General features: G+C 42.8%; 1 protein-coding gene across 1 annotated transcript; it reads right to left on the reverse strand.

Moving 5' to 3' along the window:
• Positions 1-1,081: 1,081 nt before the first annotated feature.
• Positions 1,082-12,451, reverse strand: LOC115111618 (rabphilin-3A-like). Its single transcript, XM_065011561.1, has 17 exons — positions 12,362-12,451; positions 11,054-11,065; positions 10,508-10,636; positions 10,163-10,292; positions 9,894-9,977; positions 9,433-9,598; positions 8,157-8,345; positions 7,842-8,021; positions 5,728-5,807; positions 5,488-5,562; positions 5,122-5,231; positions 4,816-4,942; positions 4,658-4,714; positions 4,379-4,533; positions 4,081-4,162; positions 3,797-3,893; positions 1,082-3,689 (listed from the first exon to the last, which is right to left on the reverse strand). Exons 1-17 carry the CDS (start codon positions 12,433-12,435, stop codon positions 3,559-3,561), a joined length of 1,878 nt encoding a protein of 625 aa, XP_064867633.1. The 5' UTR covers positions 12,436-12,451; the 3' UTR covers positions 1,082-3,558.
• Between the last annotated feature and the right edge of the window lie 483 nt (positions 12,452-12,934).

A 12,934-nucleotide genomic window follows, 5' to 3' on the forward strand; every position in this document is an offset into this window, starting at 1 on the left:
CGTGAAGAGGGCACGACAAAACCTATTCACCCTCAGGAGACTGAAAAGATTTGGCATGGGTCCTCAGATCCTCAAGAAGTTCTACAAATGCACCATGGAGAGCTGACTGGTTGCATCACCGCCTGGTATGGCAACTGCTCGGCCGCAAGGCACTACAGAGTGTAGTGCGAACAGCTCAGTACATCACTGGGGCCAAGCTTGCTGCCATCCAGGACCTCTATACCAGGCCGTGTCAGAGGAAGGCCCTAAAAATTGTCAAAGACTCCAGCCACCCTAGCCATAGACTGTTCTCTCTGCTACCGCACGGCAAGCGGGACTGGAGCGCCAAGTCTAGGTCTAAGAGCCATAAGACTCCTGAACAGCTAATCAAATGGCAATTGAATTGCACCCCCCTTTTACGCTGCTGCTACCCTCAGTTTATTATCTATGCATAGTCACTTTCACTCTACCTACATGTACATATTACCTCAATTACCTCAGCTAACCGGTGCCCCTGCACATTGACTCTGTACCGGTAGCCTCGCTATTGTTATTTTACTGCTGCTCTTTAGTTATTTGTTACTTTTATTTCTTATTTTTTACTTAGCAATTTTTTTTATTTTGTATTAGTTTTTTTGTTTTTTGTTAACTTATCAGGTATTTTTCTTAACTACGTTGTTGGTTAAGGGCTTGTAAGTAAGCATTTCACTGTAAGGTGAAACACCTGTTGTATTCGGCGCATGTGACAAATACAATTTGATTTGATTTGAATTGAATGGCACACATACACAATCCATGTCTCAAGTCCTAAAAATCCTTCTTTAACCTGTCTTCTCCCCTTCATCTAGACAACAAGTGACATCAATAAGGGATCATAGCTTTCACCTGGATTCACCTGGTCAGTCTATGTCATGGAAAGAGCAGGTGTTCTAATATTTAATACACTCAGTGTTTCTCTAAACATTAAGGGCCGAGGAGGTGTGGTATATGCCCAATGGGCTGTTCTTAGGCACAACGCAACATGTAGCATCAAAACCACACACACACACAAAACTATCTCCCCACAAAGACCATAGACGGTACACAAGATAATGATCTCACAAGTCTGACCTTGCTTTTATTGATCTGTGTAAACCTAACTCTTTGTAAAATCTTTACATGCAAACATACACAGGTACTTATAATTTGTTTCTCTCAAGTCCATGCACTAGCTATTTACAATTGACATAAATAAAACCAACAAACAATTCATTTAAATAGAGTAGGCAGAACAAAACGGAGAACAGTTGTATCCTCTTTAGGTTTAGCGATACTTACTATCCAGAAAAGAGAATAGAAACGAATTAAGATTAAAGACCACTAAACTGGTCACAAAACAGAACAGGTAGGCTACAATAGTACCGTAGTAGAACCAGTGAAAACCAAGTGCATACGCAACAAAATAATGTTGAAATTGTGGCTACTGGTGGACAGCAAGACAATACAGTTCAGCAGAGGCTCTCATTGGCTGTGGGAGCCCCTGTTTTTACCCATCAAAGGAGGAGACCGAGCACTTGGTGAAAATGCATCACTCTATAGATGAGATGAATCTCCTTTAATCGTCTACCTTCAGGAACTGGTCGGTGAGATCACCGTGCTTGACTGTTTACACACAGTAATCAGCCCTCTAAGCGTTATCTGAGCTCTGTGTACAGGGTCCTAGCTTTTGCTCTCATCCCTGTCACATTACCAAGCTGAGGATGCTCTGAAGAGGGTCTAAAGTAGCGCGCTACATCAATGAATTTATCCATTGTTAGCCTAATGATAATAATAGTCCTGATATTCATGCTGCATAAATACATGTATGTTGCTGTGTACTTCAGTGTTTTAAAAAAAGCATTTGGACCAATATTAAGGGGTAGAGACAAATCATCAAATTACAATATAATTTGTTTCTTAAGTCAATGTATATATCATGAACCACAAGATCTCTCATGCATAGTTTTTTTTTGAGAAACTTGCAAACAGCTGTATAAATTGAGGTCATTCCATGGTATAAAATGTGCTTTCTTTGAATTACGGTAATTGGTCAACAGCCGCCCGCCAAAACTTTGAGTGAATGGTGCAGCAAAAAAGGATGACGCATTAATGGAGGCGGCCAGAGTGGGTAAAGGGGGGTGCATTGTGGGGAGGAGCCGGTTGGGGTGTGTGACTGCTCCAGCCACAAAAAACACAAGGGTCACGAGCACAGTGCATGCAAGCAGCTCCTTTACTGATGACATAGCCTTACCCATGTTGTCTTATTTAATGTGACTAAGGTGGAGCAGGCTTTAAGTGTCAGTGGAAAATATGATCATGTGCATTCGATTCTAAAAATGTCAGTCAGTAAAAAACCTCAGTAAACATTCATTTAGACCACACCTGTCATAGTATACTTCTCATTACTCGCCAGGGAAATAAGGTTTTCCTGTCTCCTCTCTCCCTTCACCGTAAACAAAGAACTGAACCAGATTTTCAACTTTTCAGTGCAAACATTCTCATCAAAAATTGAACATGTTCCCACTACCTCTATAAACATGACTCAAATAAGGACAAAGTGAACACTTGGCATGAAGTGAGCACAGTTTCTTCTAGTAGGAGTGCTATCATTCAAAATATTTAAACTGATTCTGAAATAAATACAAATATGATTTACATGAATTGCCTATTTAGTATGTAATATATTAAAAAATAATAAATATATGTTTTTTGTCAAGTTCTTTGTGAATCATTCCCAGAGTCCAGATTATTTTTTATCTTTAACTTCAGAAATTCTGCAGCATATAAACCTTCTTCATGAGAATGCCATAATATTCATTAGATATCATTAAATAAACATGTGACTTTTGGAACATTTGAAATAGTTCAGAGGGCAGCTGTGGGTCCTCGGTGTGTTTTCATGTGGTTTTGCATGCTCATACAAGTGGTAATAATACTGCATGATGTCATTTGACAAGAAATCAAGGATTACAACCTGCCAGTCTAATGAACTTCATACGGGTTCAACGGGTGCTTGCAGCTGTAATCCCACATAGAATTACATATTGCTTCAACATCTTTTGTGCTAGTGCATTTCAATATTGGTTTTCTTAAGGATGTGTCAAATTCAATATATAACATCATCAACTGCTATGATTATCTCAATGCAACCGTATAATGCAATGTCAAGCTGTTGTTTTTATTATCTTCAAAAGTATTTATTTATGTATTTTTTTGCCTTAAATTGTTGAATCCCTAAGTTGTTTTTGAAGGATGATTTTAAAGTATACCATGTTTTGCCTCTGGAGGAGTATTTCCAGATAAGTCTCAGTAAAGGGGGAGAGACATGAGATGGGAATATCACATCTGGGACAACAGGGGAGGATGGAAAGGTGCATGTGGCGGGTTGGGTTGAGGGCAGGAAAGAATGCAGACAGCCAGACAGGAAGACTACTGGTTAGTCCAATATTAAAGGTTATTGGGAAGGGTAGAGAAGGTATTAAAGGTTATTGGGAAGGGTAATGTGAGAAAGGAGAGGGGGATGAGTGTTGAGGGAGAGGACTTTGCTCATTCTAATAGGGGTTAGTTGCTGTTGACAGGATTCTCATTCAACAGGGTGTGCCAGCGCTCTATCTTCTTGTCCTTGTTCTTCAGGCACTCATACCAGTGCTTCAGCCTCTCCCCTTTGGCTGTGATGCCCAGCTGGCACCCACCTACAGCAGACCAACAAGGAGGGAGAGGAGGGTGAGAGGGCTGGCACAACCGATGGAAACTTCAACAAGGTATAGTAGATCTCAAACAGATCTCCTATGGATCGTACCGATGTAATCGTTGGATTTCCCAATGTCGTAGTCCCACACTGAGATGTCCAGGGTCTTCTTAGCCAGGTCGCTGTGCTTGATGTCATAGCTAAATTCCTGTAACACAACAACGGAGAAATCATCCCCCTCACAATATCCAATAAATGTAATTTACTTCGATACACAAATCAATACATTGATGTTTTCACAGGCATTTAAACATTAAAAGCACAAACAAAGTACTGCTATCAAATGGTTACTTTCATCTTCTATTATTATTGCAAGGGACCAACAGGAGGCTGACCTCATTGTACTCTGGGTTTAGGGTCTTCTTCTTGATATTTGTTTTGTTCTTGGCCTTCTTCCCCATATCAGGTCTCAGGCATCTAACACATCATATAATAGATCATATTAGTTTGATGTTGTCATCCTGCATTTGGGGATAGGAAAGTCAATTGCAAAACAGATATATTCTGCTATGCAAATGAAAAACTTTGACATAATTCCATTTGTATTGATTTTTGTGAAAAAATTATACTAAACACTGGAAATGTTTTGTTTTGTATTCACGCCTGATAGGAAACACAGTGAAACAGACTGACATTTCGACAAATGGGTCAGAGTATCCATTGGCATCCATGGCGGCCAGGTGAACACAGCGCACCACACCCACGAGGAGACGATTCTGCTGGGTGCTGTACGTGAGGGAGATCAAGATACGACCACGCTCCTCCACATCTCCAACCTCCTTCCCACCCTGGACGAGAGAGAGAGGAGGGAAGAGTAATTTTTTTTTAAATCATATCATGAAGACATGATTTGCATATGAAGACACGTAGCGGTAATCTACATGCCCACACATGCAGGTCAAACACCAATACCTCATCTTCGTAGAGCGAAATGCCTCGAGCCCCTCCAGCTGTTGCAGTCTTCTTTGTCTGTGGAAAAATATGGATAAGGGTGGTCCAATCAAACATACAAACAAATGGGACTTTTACTGTATATTTATCTAATGTGTGTAGCATGTTAACGTACTCACAGGGACAACTCTCTCGAGACACACGTTGAAGTTTTTTTTCTGGTTGATCTTCAGTTTCTTCAGCGCAATGCGAGTTTCTCCGATAAACTCATTATGCCCAAACTTGTCCTCATCACAGACAGAGATCCTACATCAAACAAGATAGTACATCGATAATATTGGATCATCACGTCTATGGAGAAAATCATGTAAATTAAAACAATTAAGCCTTTAGATAAAACCACGGTAACAAATGTAGACAACGAGACAGGTTATCCTGATGTTTAGTGAACAGACGTGTGTTGTTTCTCTGCTTCAAGTATCCACCTGAGAGTCTTGCGCTGCATGTCCTCGTCTGTGAGTCCGTGGTAGACCAGGGTCTCGTTCCAGGCAGGGTTACGGGTGTTTCTCAGGGTCTTGGTGCGTAGCTTGTTGGACTGCAGCACGAGTAGATACAATAAATAAAGATAAGGAACTCAATCAACTGGTCTAAAGCACTTCTATATCTGAGGCTGGATAGAGGCAAGGGACCTTTATGTGTAGTACAATGGATCATCCTTATGGTGGCAGGCTTGAGCTAATGGGCGTGTATCCTAGCATTACACATTTGTCTGAATATTAACACATACCATAACAAATACACAAACATATATTAACTCCCAGGTTGAAAATAAGGAAAGTGAATTCTATCACCTTACTGGCCCCTGGCAATAGATGCAGCTTGACATAGGGATCAGCCAGTCCATTGGAGTCCATGGGCTTCAGTCCCTGAGGGAAAGACAAGACTCTTTATGTCACCAGACAGGACAGCAGGGACCAGGAGCCCCTATTCAAGATGGAAAAGTAAACTACTGCAGCAGCAGCTTCTTAACACAGGCCACTTCAGTGTAATTGGCTCAGAGTGAGTGAGTGAATGAGTGCAGTAGGTGATACCTTGGCTTTGAGGATGCTGCAGTGGAGACTGTTGTTCTCCTGCTCATAAAGCAAGCTGAACTCCAAGCCGCCCAGAGTGGCTGAAACACACCCAGAACAGTCATTAGATCAGACAACAAACAGTGGAACACAGACACTAGTAGTACATCTTATATAGAGAGCACTGGGTTGTAAATAGAGTCTAGACTAGGATTGATTCTCAGAGTATCAGAAAATATTGAGAATGTCTACAACCCTTTTCCTAGACAGCTACCGTCCTGTAGGTTTTCACTCCAACTCTAATGTAGCGCACTTGATTGTAATAATTAGCTGGTTGATAAACTGAATCAGGTTAGTTACAACTGGTGTGGGAGTGAAAAACCTACAGGAGGGTAACTCTCCAGGAACAGGATTGGAGAGGCCTGGTCGACAGTAAAAGAGACATGAGCTTCACGCCAGACGGCAGACCAAACAACAGAAAATCAAGTGATGAACTGATAAAGGAGAAATAAATCAATAATCCAACAGTAAATCTGCAGACTAAATGGACTGTAAACAGATGAAATAGGTTATGCATCCGTCCAAAGAAACAGGAAATTCCATTAAAAACCAGCAGAATATCACTGTAATATCAACTAAAGAAAAATATGACTCACAAAGGAATACATTTAGAAAATATCCCACTTCAAACGTTCCGTTTGAAAACAGAGAAGTTAAATGGGATTCTATGCATGGATGTTTAGGGAGGGTGAAACTGGGATGATACTAATAATCAATAGGTTTAAATCTATCATCCCCCTCATCTAAAACAGTAAAACCCCAACAGCTCCAAACCACCACATTGCTGAGTAATGGTTGGGAGGCTAGCTTTTAAAGCCTGTAGTTCTAGTGGCCTGTGTACTTAAATCTCTCTGACTCCAATCAGCCTCTAGCTATTAGACATCACTGAGCTAATACGTAACATTTCAAATGGCAGGAAAACATAAAGCACAGGAAAGTTGAATATTAGATTAGGGCGAAAATGCACACATTTAATGTGTGTAATATAATGCTATCTACAGTAACTAGATGCAAACACATAATGTACTTGTTTAATCCATTAGGCCTACAGAACCAGGACATCTCTGAGTAGATTGAACACTGATCTAGTCAGCAGCAGTTGAGCTATTGAAACCAGTCTGTACCACAGAACCTGGCTGTCCTAGCACTGCCAACTCCATAGAGAACCAGAACCAATGCTATTTCTACCATAACATTAGGGAACTATTGAAACGCAAGGGAAATCTAGATCCCGTCAGCGCTCTCTTATCCCAAATAATGTGTTCTGTTCTAAATTCCCGGACCTCCATGAAGTAAATGAACGCCTCATCCCCCAGGGAGCAAGGAAATTTGAGGAATGTAACATGGCGTACGACTGTCATGACACGATTCCTATCACACAAAGGAGACATGCAGACAAATTGTTCCATTACAGAGTTTGTCTCACTATTGTTTTACATTCTCTTCTACTTTACTTCCAAGATATTGATTCACATGCTTGGATAATATACGGTCGTTATCGTATATCATCTCCAATACATCTCCATGAATTCTAGTAGAAGGATGCATGCTGGCTGCTAGTATTATTAGATGATTGATATGCTTAGAACGCTACAAAGGCCATCGACTCAAAGGGGTAAGAGATCAAGCATGGAGATGCTACAACAGACTGGATAAAAGTGTCTGCTGAATGAATACGTAAACAAATAGAAATACAAAGAGCAGACCCACAGGGCAAACACCGGTTCAATCAACATTGTTTCCACGTTATTTCAATGAAATTACATTGAACCAACGTGGAATAGTTATATTGATGTATGTGCCCAGTGGGGAGTCTTTATACACTGAGTGTACAAGACGTTAAGAACATCTTCCTAATATTGAGTCTATTTAAGCAATACGGCCCGAGGAGGTGTGATATATGCCCAGTAAACCACAACTAAGTGATGTTGGTACACTCAGTGTATGTTGACTTAAAACTGTCTGGAAGCCATCGAGAGAGAGATCACTGAAGTCTTGAGTAAGGTGGAAATCCAACAGTAGACACATAGCCCATATTGAAGAGGTCTAGCTGGAAGGACAGGCTGGTCACTTACTGGCCTCATCTGAGTCATAGCTGTTTGCATCCTCCTCCTCAGGCGGAGGGGCTTGTTGTCGAGCAGGAACGGGGTTGTAGGTGGTTGGCTGTCTCCTCTCCTCCCGCACTGCAGGAGGCACTCTCTCCTCCACTGGAGCACCGCTAGTGGAGTAGCCACCTCCCTCCGTCTCCAGTGGAGCTACAACCATAACCATGATAATGATTAGTGTGTTTTTATGTGCTGATGGACACTACATATTTCTATCCTCTATAAATGCTAAGTGTGTGTCAGTGTCAGGGCTGGCCTGGTGATGTGGGTCCATCTTTGCCATACCCTGCTGGGCCGATGCTGCTGGAGGGGGCCTGAAGCTCTGGACTGGAACAGCCTTCTGCAGCGCCACTGGGCTGTTCTGAGCACCTCCCTCATTGTAACCATGACCAGTCCCACCAGTGGCCATGCGAACATCTGACGGCTTAGGGGCCACAGGTGGTTTGCCAGCATGCCCCAGTTCCTCTGGTCCTGCTACACACATTAACAAACACACACACATCACTTAGACTGCCCTGCAGTGGAATCCATATGGCTCCCTAGTCTCTGTGAATCCTTTTAATGTTGAAGATTTTCCATTGCACAGGCATTGACCTACATACAGTACAACAAACTGGCAGGCAACCTTGATCACTTCCTAAAGCCTGGATTTTTTCTCTCTACCTTTTCCCCCCCAGCTTTCTTTTTTGAGGATATCTTACTGCGATTCTAATGGCACTGCTGCAAGTGGGAGCAGATTCTATGCCACCTCTCTTTTCAGAGCCCCCTGGAGGTGCCAGCCTTGCCCCAGAATGTACTTCCCACTGCTCAAGTCAACCCACCCACCCCTTGATCTGGCTGTCTGAGAGGAGGAGGCAGTGCTCATTCTGGGAAACAGACCTGGGCTTTTATGCTAATGCTGAAAAATGAATCATTCAAATAAATGTTAGGAGTGACTGGGAGCCAGTGGAGGGCCCAACATCTGGTGATGTTTGTCTGTTTAAACTGGTGAGACGGTGCATTGAGATGGTGGCTATAAGGTTAATGACTGAATGACTCACCTGCTCCCTGCTGGCTAGCACTAGGAGACTGACTCTCCTCTGGACCTGGGAGACAGGCAGCACCGGACATTGATTCTCTCTCACACCTACACTCTTTTATTTTTGCCCCGTCAACTGTATTGTTTTGTATAAGACTTCAGTCATATTGAACGTGGTACATGTTCATGAATTAAGACCTCTCCCGAGTGTGCATGGCCCACTGAGATATGTTCCCAACAAAACAGTAGTACTATATTCATAGTCGACAACATCAGTAAAGAACAGTACAAAAGATAAAAACAAATAAAACATTGTAGATACTGTTCGGGGTTTCCATCACTTTTATCTTTTAGAATATAATATTGACTTCAGGACAACATCATTCCCATTTAGCTATAATTAGTTAGCTGAATGGGTTTTATTCTGCCTGGCCAGCTACTGAAAACAGACCATGTCTATATCTGCTTTGCCACTCTCACAAGCCAAGAAAGCAATCAACCTGACACAACCCCCATTCCCACTGCTCCGTGTGGCCTGCTTACCTCTGGCCTGTGATTGGGGATGACCAGCTGCAGCCCTGGGGTCAGATGATGCTGGCTCTGGGGCTCGCTGGGCACTTGACTCTTTGGACTTGGAGATGGGCATGGGCGAGGGCAGGAACTGCTTAGGAAAGCCTTTAAAGAACCAGGCACCAGATCGCTTCCACACCTAAGAGATGATTTAGAATCTTTCATCTTTATTTGGATCCCCATCAAGCTGACGCCATGACAACAGATAGTCTTCCTGGGGTTCGTAAATAATGGCCTGCGTCATATAAGCTTTAACCTTGACACCAACAGTACACTCACTGTTAATCTCCCTGATCCCTCTGTCTCACAGAAAGTGAATCATCACTCTGTATCTTTCACCAACCACGTCCTTTAATTCACTATGACACATAGTGTAACATATGTCATGCTATGACATATCCCTGTCACCCTGTGTGTCTCGCAGAAATACTCACCTCTCGCTGTTCGCTGCAGATCTTGCAGAGCCACACAGAGCGCGACCGGCTGCCGTTCTGCACTCCACACTTGGTGCACATGTGCTACAGGAGAAAAGACACAGGTTCACAAAGAGGTATTAATGTTTACAATGTCACAGATATATTACCATTTCATTTCTCAGAGTCAATTGTGGCCTAACATGGTCCGTAATGGTTCATCACAGCAAAAGCAAAGCGTCTTTGCCATCTAGGAAGGGGAAAAAAACCAATCTTTCCAACCCCCCTACCTTTTTGCAGTCCTCACAAACCACTGAGCTGACCCCTGGAACACCCAGCTGCTCCCCACACAGCAGACAGCGGTTCACCCCGTCCCCACACACCGTCTTCTTCATGTCATCTAGACGGTTCACCAGGCGCCTGTAGCAGCCAGGACAACTTTCATTTACAGCCAATTACCAGTAGAACATCCTTGCTCAGTTGGGTAAATGTGGTATTAATAGTCCAACTGATTGAATGACGTGTGTGTAATTCTATCATCTTGTCCAGTATTTTTGGTGAGATTTAACAACACTGAGGTGGGCCGTGCAATGGAGTTCCAATCCATTAGCTCAGAATGTCTCTTTAGTCCTCACCCAATTCTCTCCTGCTCCATGGCCTCCATCTTCTCAGCACGGGCGATCACACCGTTAATGATTTCCTTCTCCTCGTCAGTCAGGTCCGGAGCGTCGGGACCTGGCCTGGCCTGGTTGGTCCAGTTGCCCCTGACAACCACACAGGAAAACTGTCTGAGGCTGAGGCACCCATGCTGCATGCATGCATTTTTAGCACGTCAGGGTCACACACTCAGACATACAGTGAGAAATCAAATGTATATGCAAAATAACACTCAAACACAAGAATTGACAGAGGTATACAATAGACAGAGACAAAGTAGACAACGTAATACAACAAATACCATAATGGCCTAATGCACATGTGAACATTGTGCAAACACCCTTCATTACCTGTGTCCAAAACATATGTGAACATACAATAATTAAGGAGAGAATATACATTTACCTGTACATAGCCTAGACACACTCTAAATACAATCAAAAAGTAGAATAGTAGATTGAAACAGTGGAGAGGGTGGGGGGATAAGGTAGACGGAGAGATGGAGGGAGAGCTGTACTACTTACTGTTCCTTATCACTGAGTCCCAGCCATGGCAGAGATTAAAAGGAAGCAGACAGGAGAGGAGAAAATAAGTTGGTGCCTGGGAAAGCATGGAGGGGTTAACAGCACCATGCAGCAGGCAATTGAACCACACAAAAAAAAATGCTGGGTTGTTTGGATGACCCAACTGCTGGGTTGCAGGCATTGGGTCTCTTAGTTGGGCTGTTTTCTTTTAAAAAGTGCAAGGTAGGGTTTTTGATGCTGGATTATTGAGATATGTCCCAGTGGGTTAGATCATAAGAATGGAGGCGTGGCTTAGCTTTCAGATGTTAAGTTATTTTTAGCCACCCGTGAGAGCAAATGTCATTCCCGTTCATCTGTTCAGTTGTATTGTTATCACGTATTAAGGTTGGACACTGCCAGCTTTAATGAGGCTTACACACGTGTAGAAGTCACATAAGGAGTAGGAGTCACGCAAATCCCAATGTTGGGATAGTTACCACTTTAGTATATAATGTAAATAATCATGTTATATTATGATATGTCATGTTTGAAAAATATACATTTGTAATGTACAAACATTTTATTTGTATTTTTGTTACTCTTTTTCTCCCCAATTGGTAGATACAGTCTTGTCTCATCGCTGCAACTCCAGTACGGACTCGGGAGAGGTGATGGTCGAGCGTCCTCCGAAACACAACCCAACCAAGCCCCACTGCTTCTTGACACAATACCCACTTAACCCGGAAGCCAGCTGCATCAATGTGTCGGAGGAAACGCCGTAAACCTGGCAACCTTGTCAGGGTACACTGCGCCCCGCCACGCCACAGGAGTTGCTGGTGCACGATGAGACAAGGACATCCCTGCCGGCCAAACCCTCCCCTAACCCGGATGAAGCTGGGCCTATTGTGCAATGCCCCATGGGTCTCCCAGTCGCGACAGAGCCTGGACTCGAACCCAGAATCTCCATTGCGCCACTTGGGAGGCGCTGCAGTGTACAAACTTAACATGATGAATAGGTATGACATTTGCTCTCATGGATGGCCAAAAAATAATGTAGAAAGCCACACTACTAATAAGCCCCGCCTCCTGAAAATTACATTAAAAAGAACCAGCTGCTGGGTCAACCCAGCATGAAAGTGAATAAAAACTAAATTGATGGTTAAATGAACCCATGTTTTGGTAATCCCAACAACTCAACATGTTGGGTTATTCACACAACCCAACTAGCTAGGTCAAAATAACTCAAATAAATAAAACTCTTTTTTTTTAGAGTGCAGAGATAACAGCATGGTGCTTGGTGTACCCTGTTGTTCTGCCACCCGTGCTTACTTGGCATGCATGCTCATCTGCCTATCGTTGGGCACCCAGCGGTCCGCGCTACCGCCCATCACTGCGTTCGTCATGGCTGCTGCACTATTGCACTCTGCAGGTGGACACGCAGATAAAGACGAGACACACACACACAAAGTTACATGATAAATTATACATATAAGAAGGAATTGTTAGCTACAGATACTCTTTGCCCTAAATCACTTAGGCTAGGTTTTAAGATGAGCATTTACATTCTCTCATTCCTTCATTGGAAACAACATGAACAATTTTAATCTTGTTCCTCACTATGTAATCAATTTAGTCACACATTAAATTATTATGAGTTAGATAATCATAATGAGTTGTTTACTAAAAGTGATCTTATCCCATCTTTACCACAACTCAAATCAATACATCAAATCCATGCAGGAAAGCATAACTAACTGTCAATTGATCAAATTGACGGTCACATTTAATCTTCCCTGCTTAAGCAGCACTAACTTCCAATCAAATCAAATGTTACTGACTTCAGCACTAATATTGCTGCCCTCTCAGCAGGCAGAGCCCTCTGTATGCTAAGAGTGTGGGCCA

This window comes from Oncorhynchus nerka, linkage group LG27, assembly GCF_034236695.1.
Source record: "Oncorhynchus nerka isolate Pitt River linkage group LG27, Oner_Uvic_2.0, whole genome shotgun sequence".
NCBI lineage: Eukaryota > Metazoa > Chordata > Actinopteri > Salmoniformes > Salmonidae > Oncorhynchus > Oncorhynchus nerka.

Coding starts and splice junctions, on each gene's coding strand:
- LOC115111618 (XM_065011561.1), bottom strand. CDS start 12,435: ATGACGAACGCAGTGATGGGCGGTAGCGCGGACCGCTGGGTGCCCAAC. Junction 9,599..9,893: donor TCTGCAGCGAACAGCGAGAG/GTGAGTATTTCT, acceptor ATCATCTCTTAG/GTGTGGAAGCGATCTGGTGC. Junction 3,690..3,796: donor GAAATCCAACGATTACATCG/GTACGATCCATA, acceptor GGTCTGCTGTAG/GTGGGTGCCAGCTGGGCATC.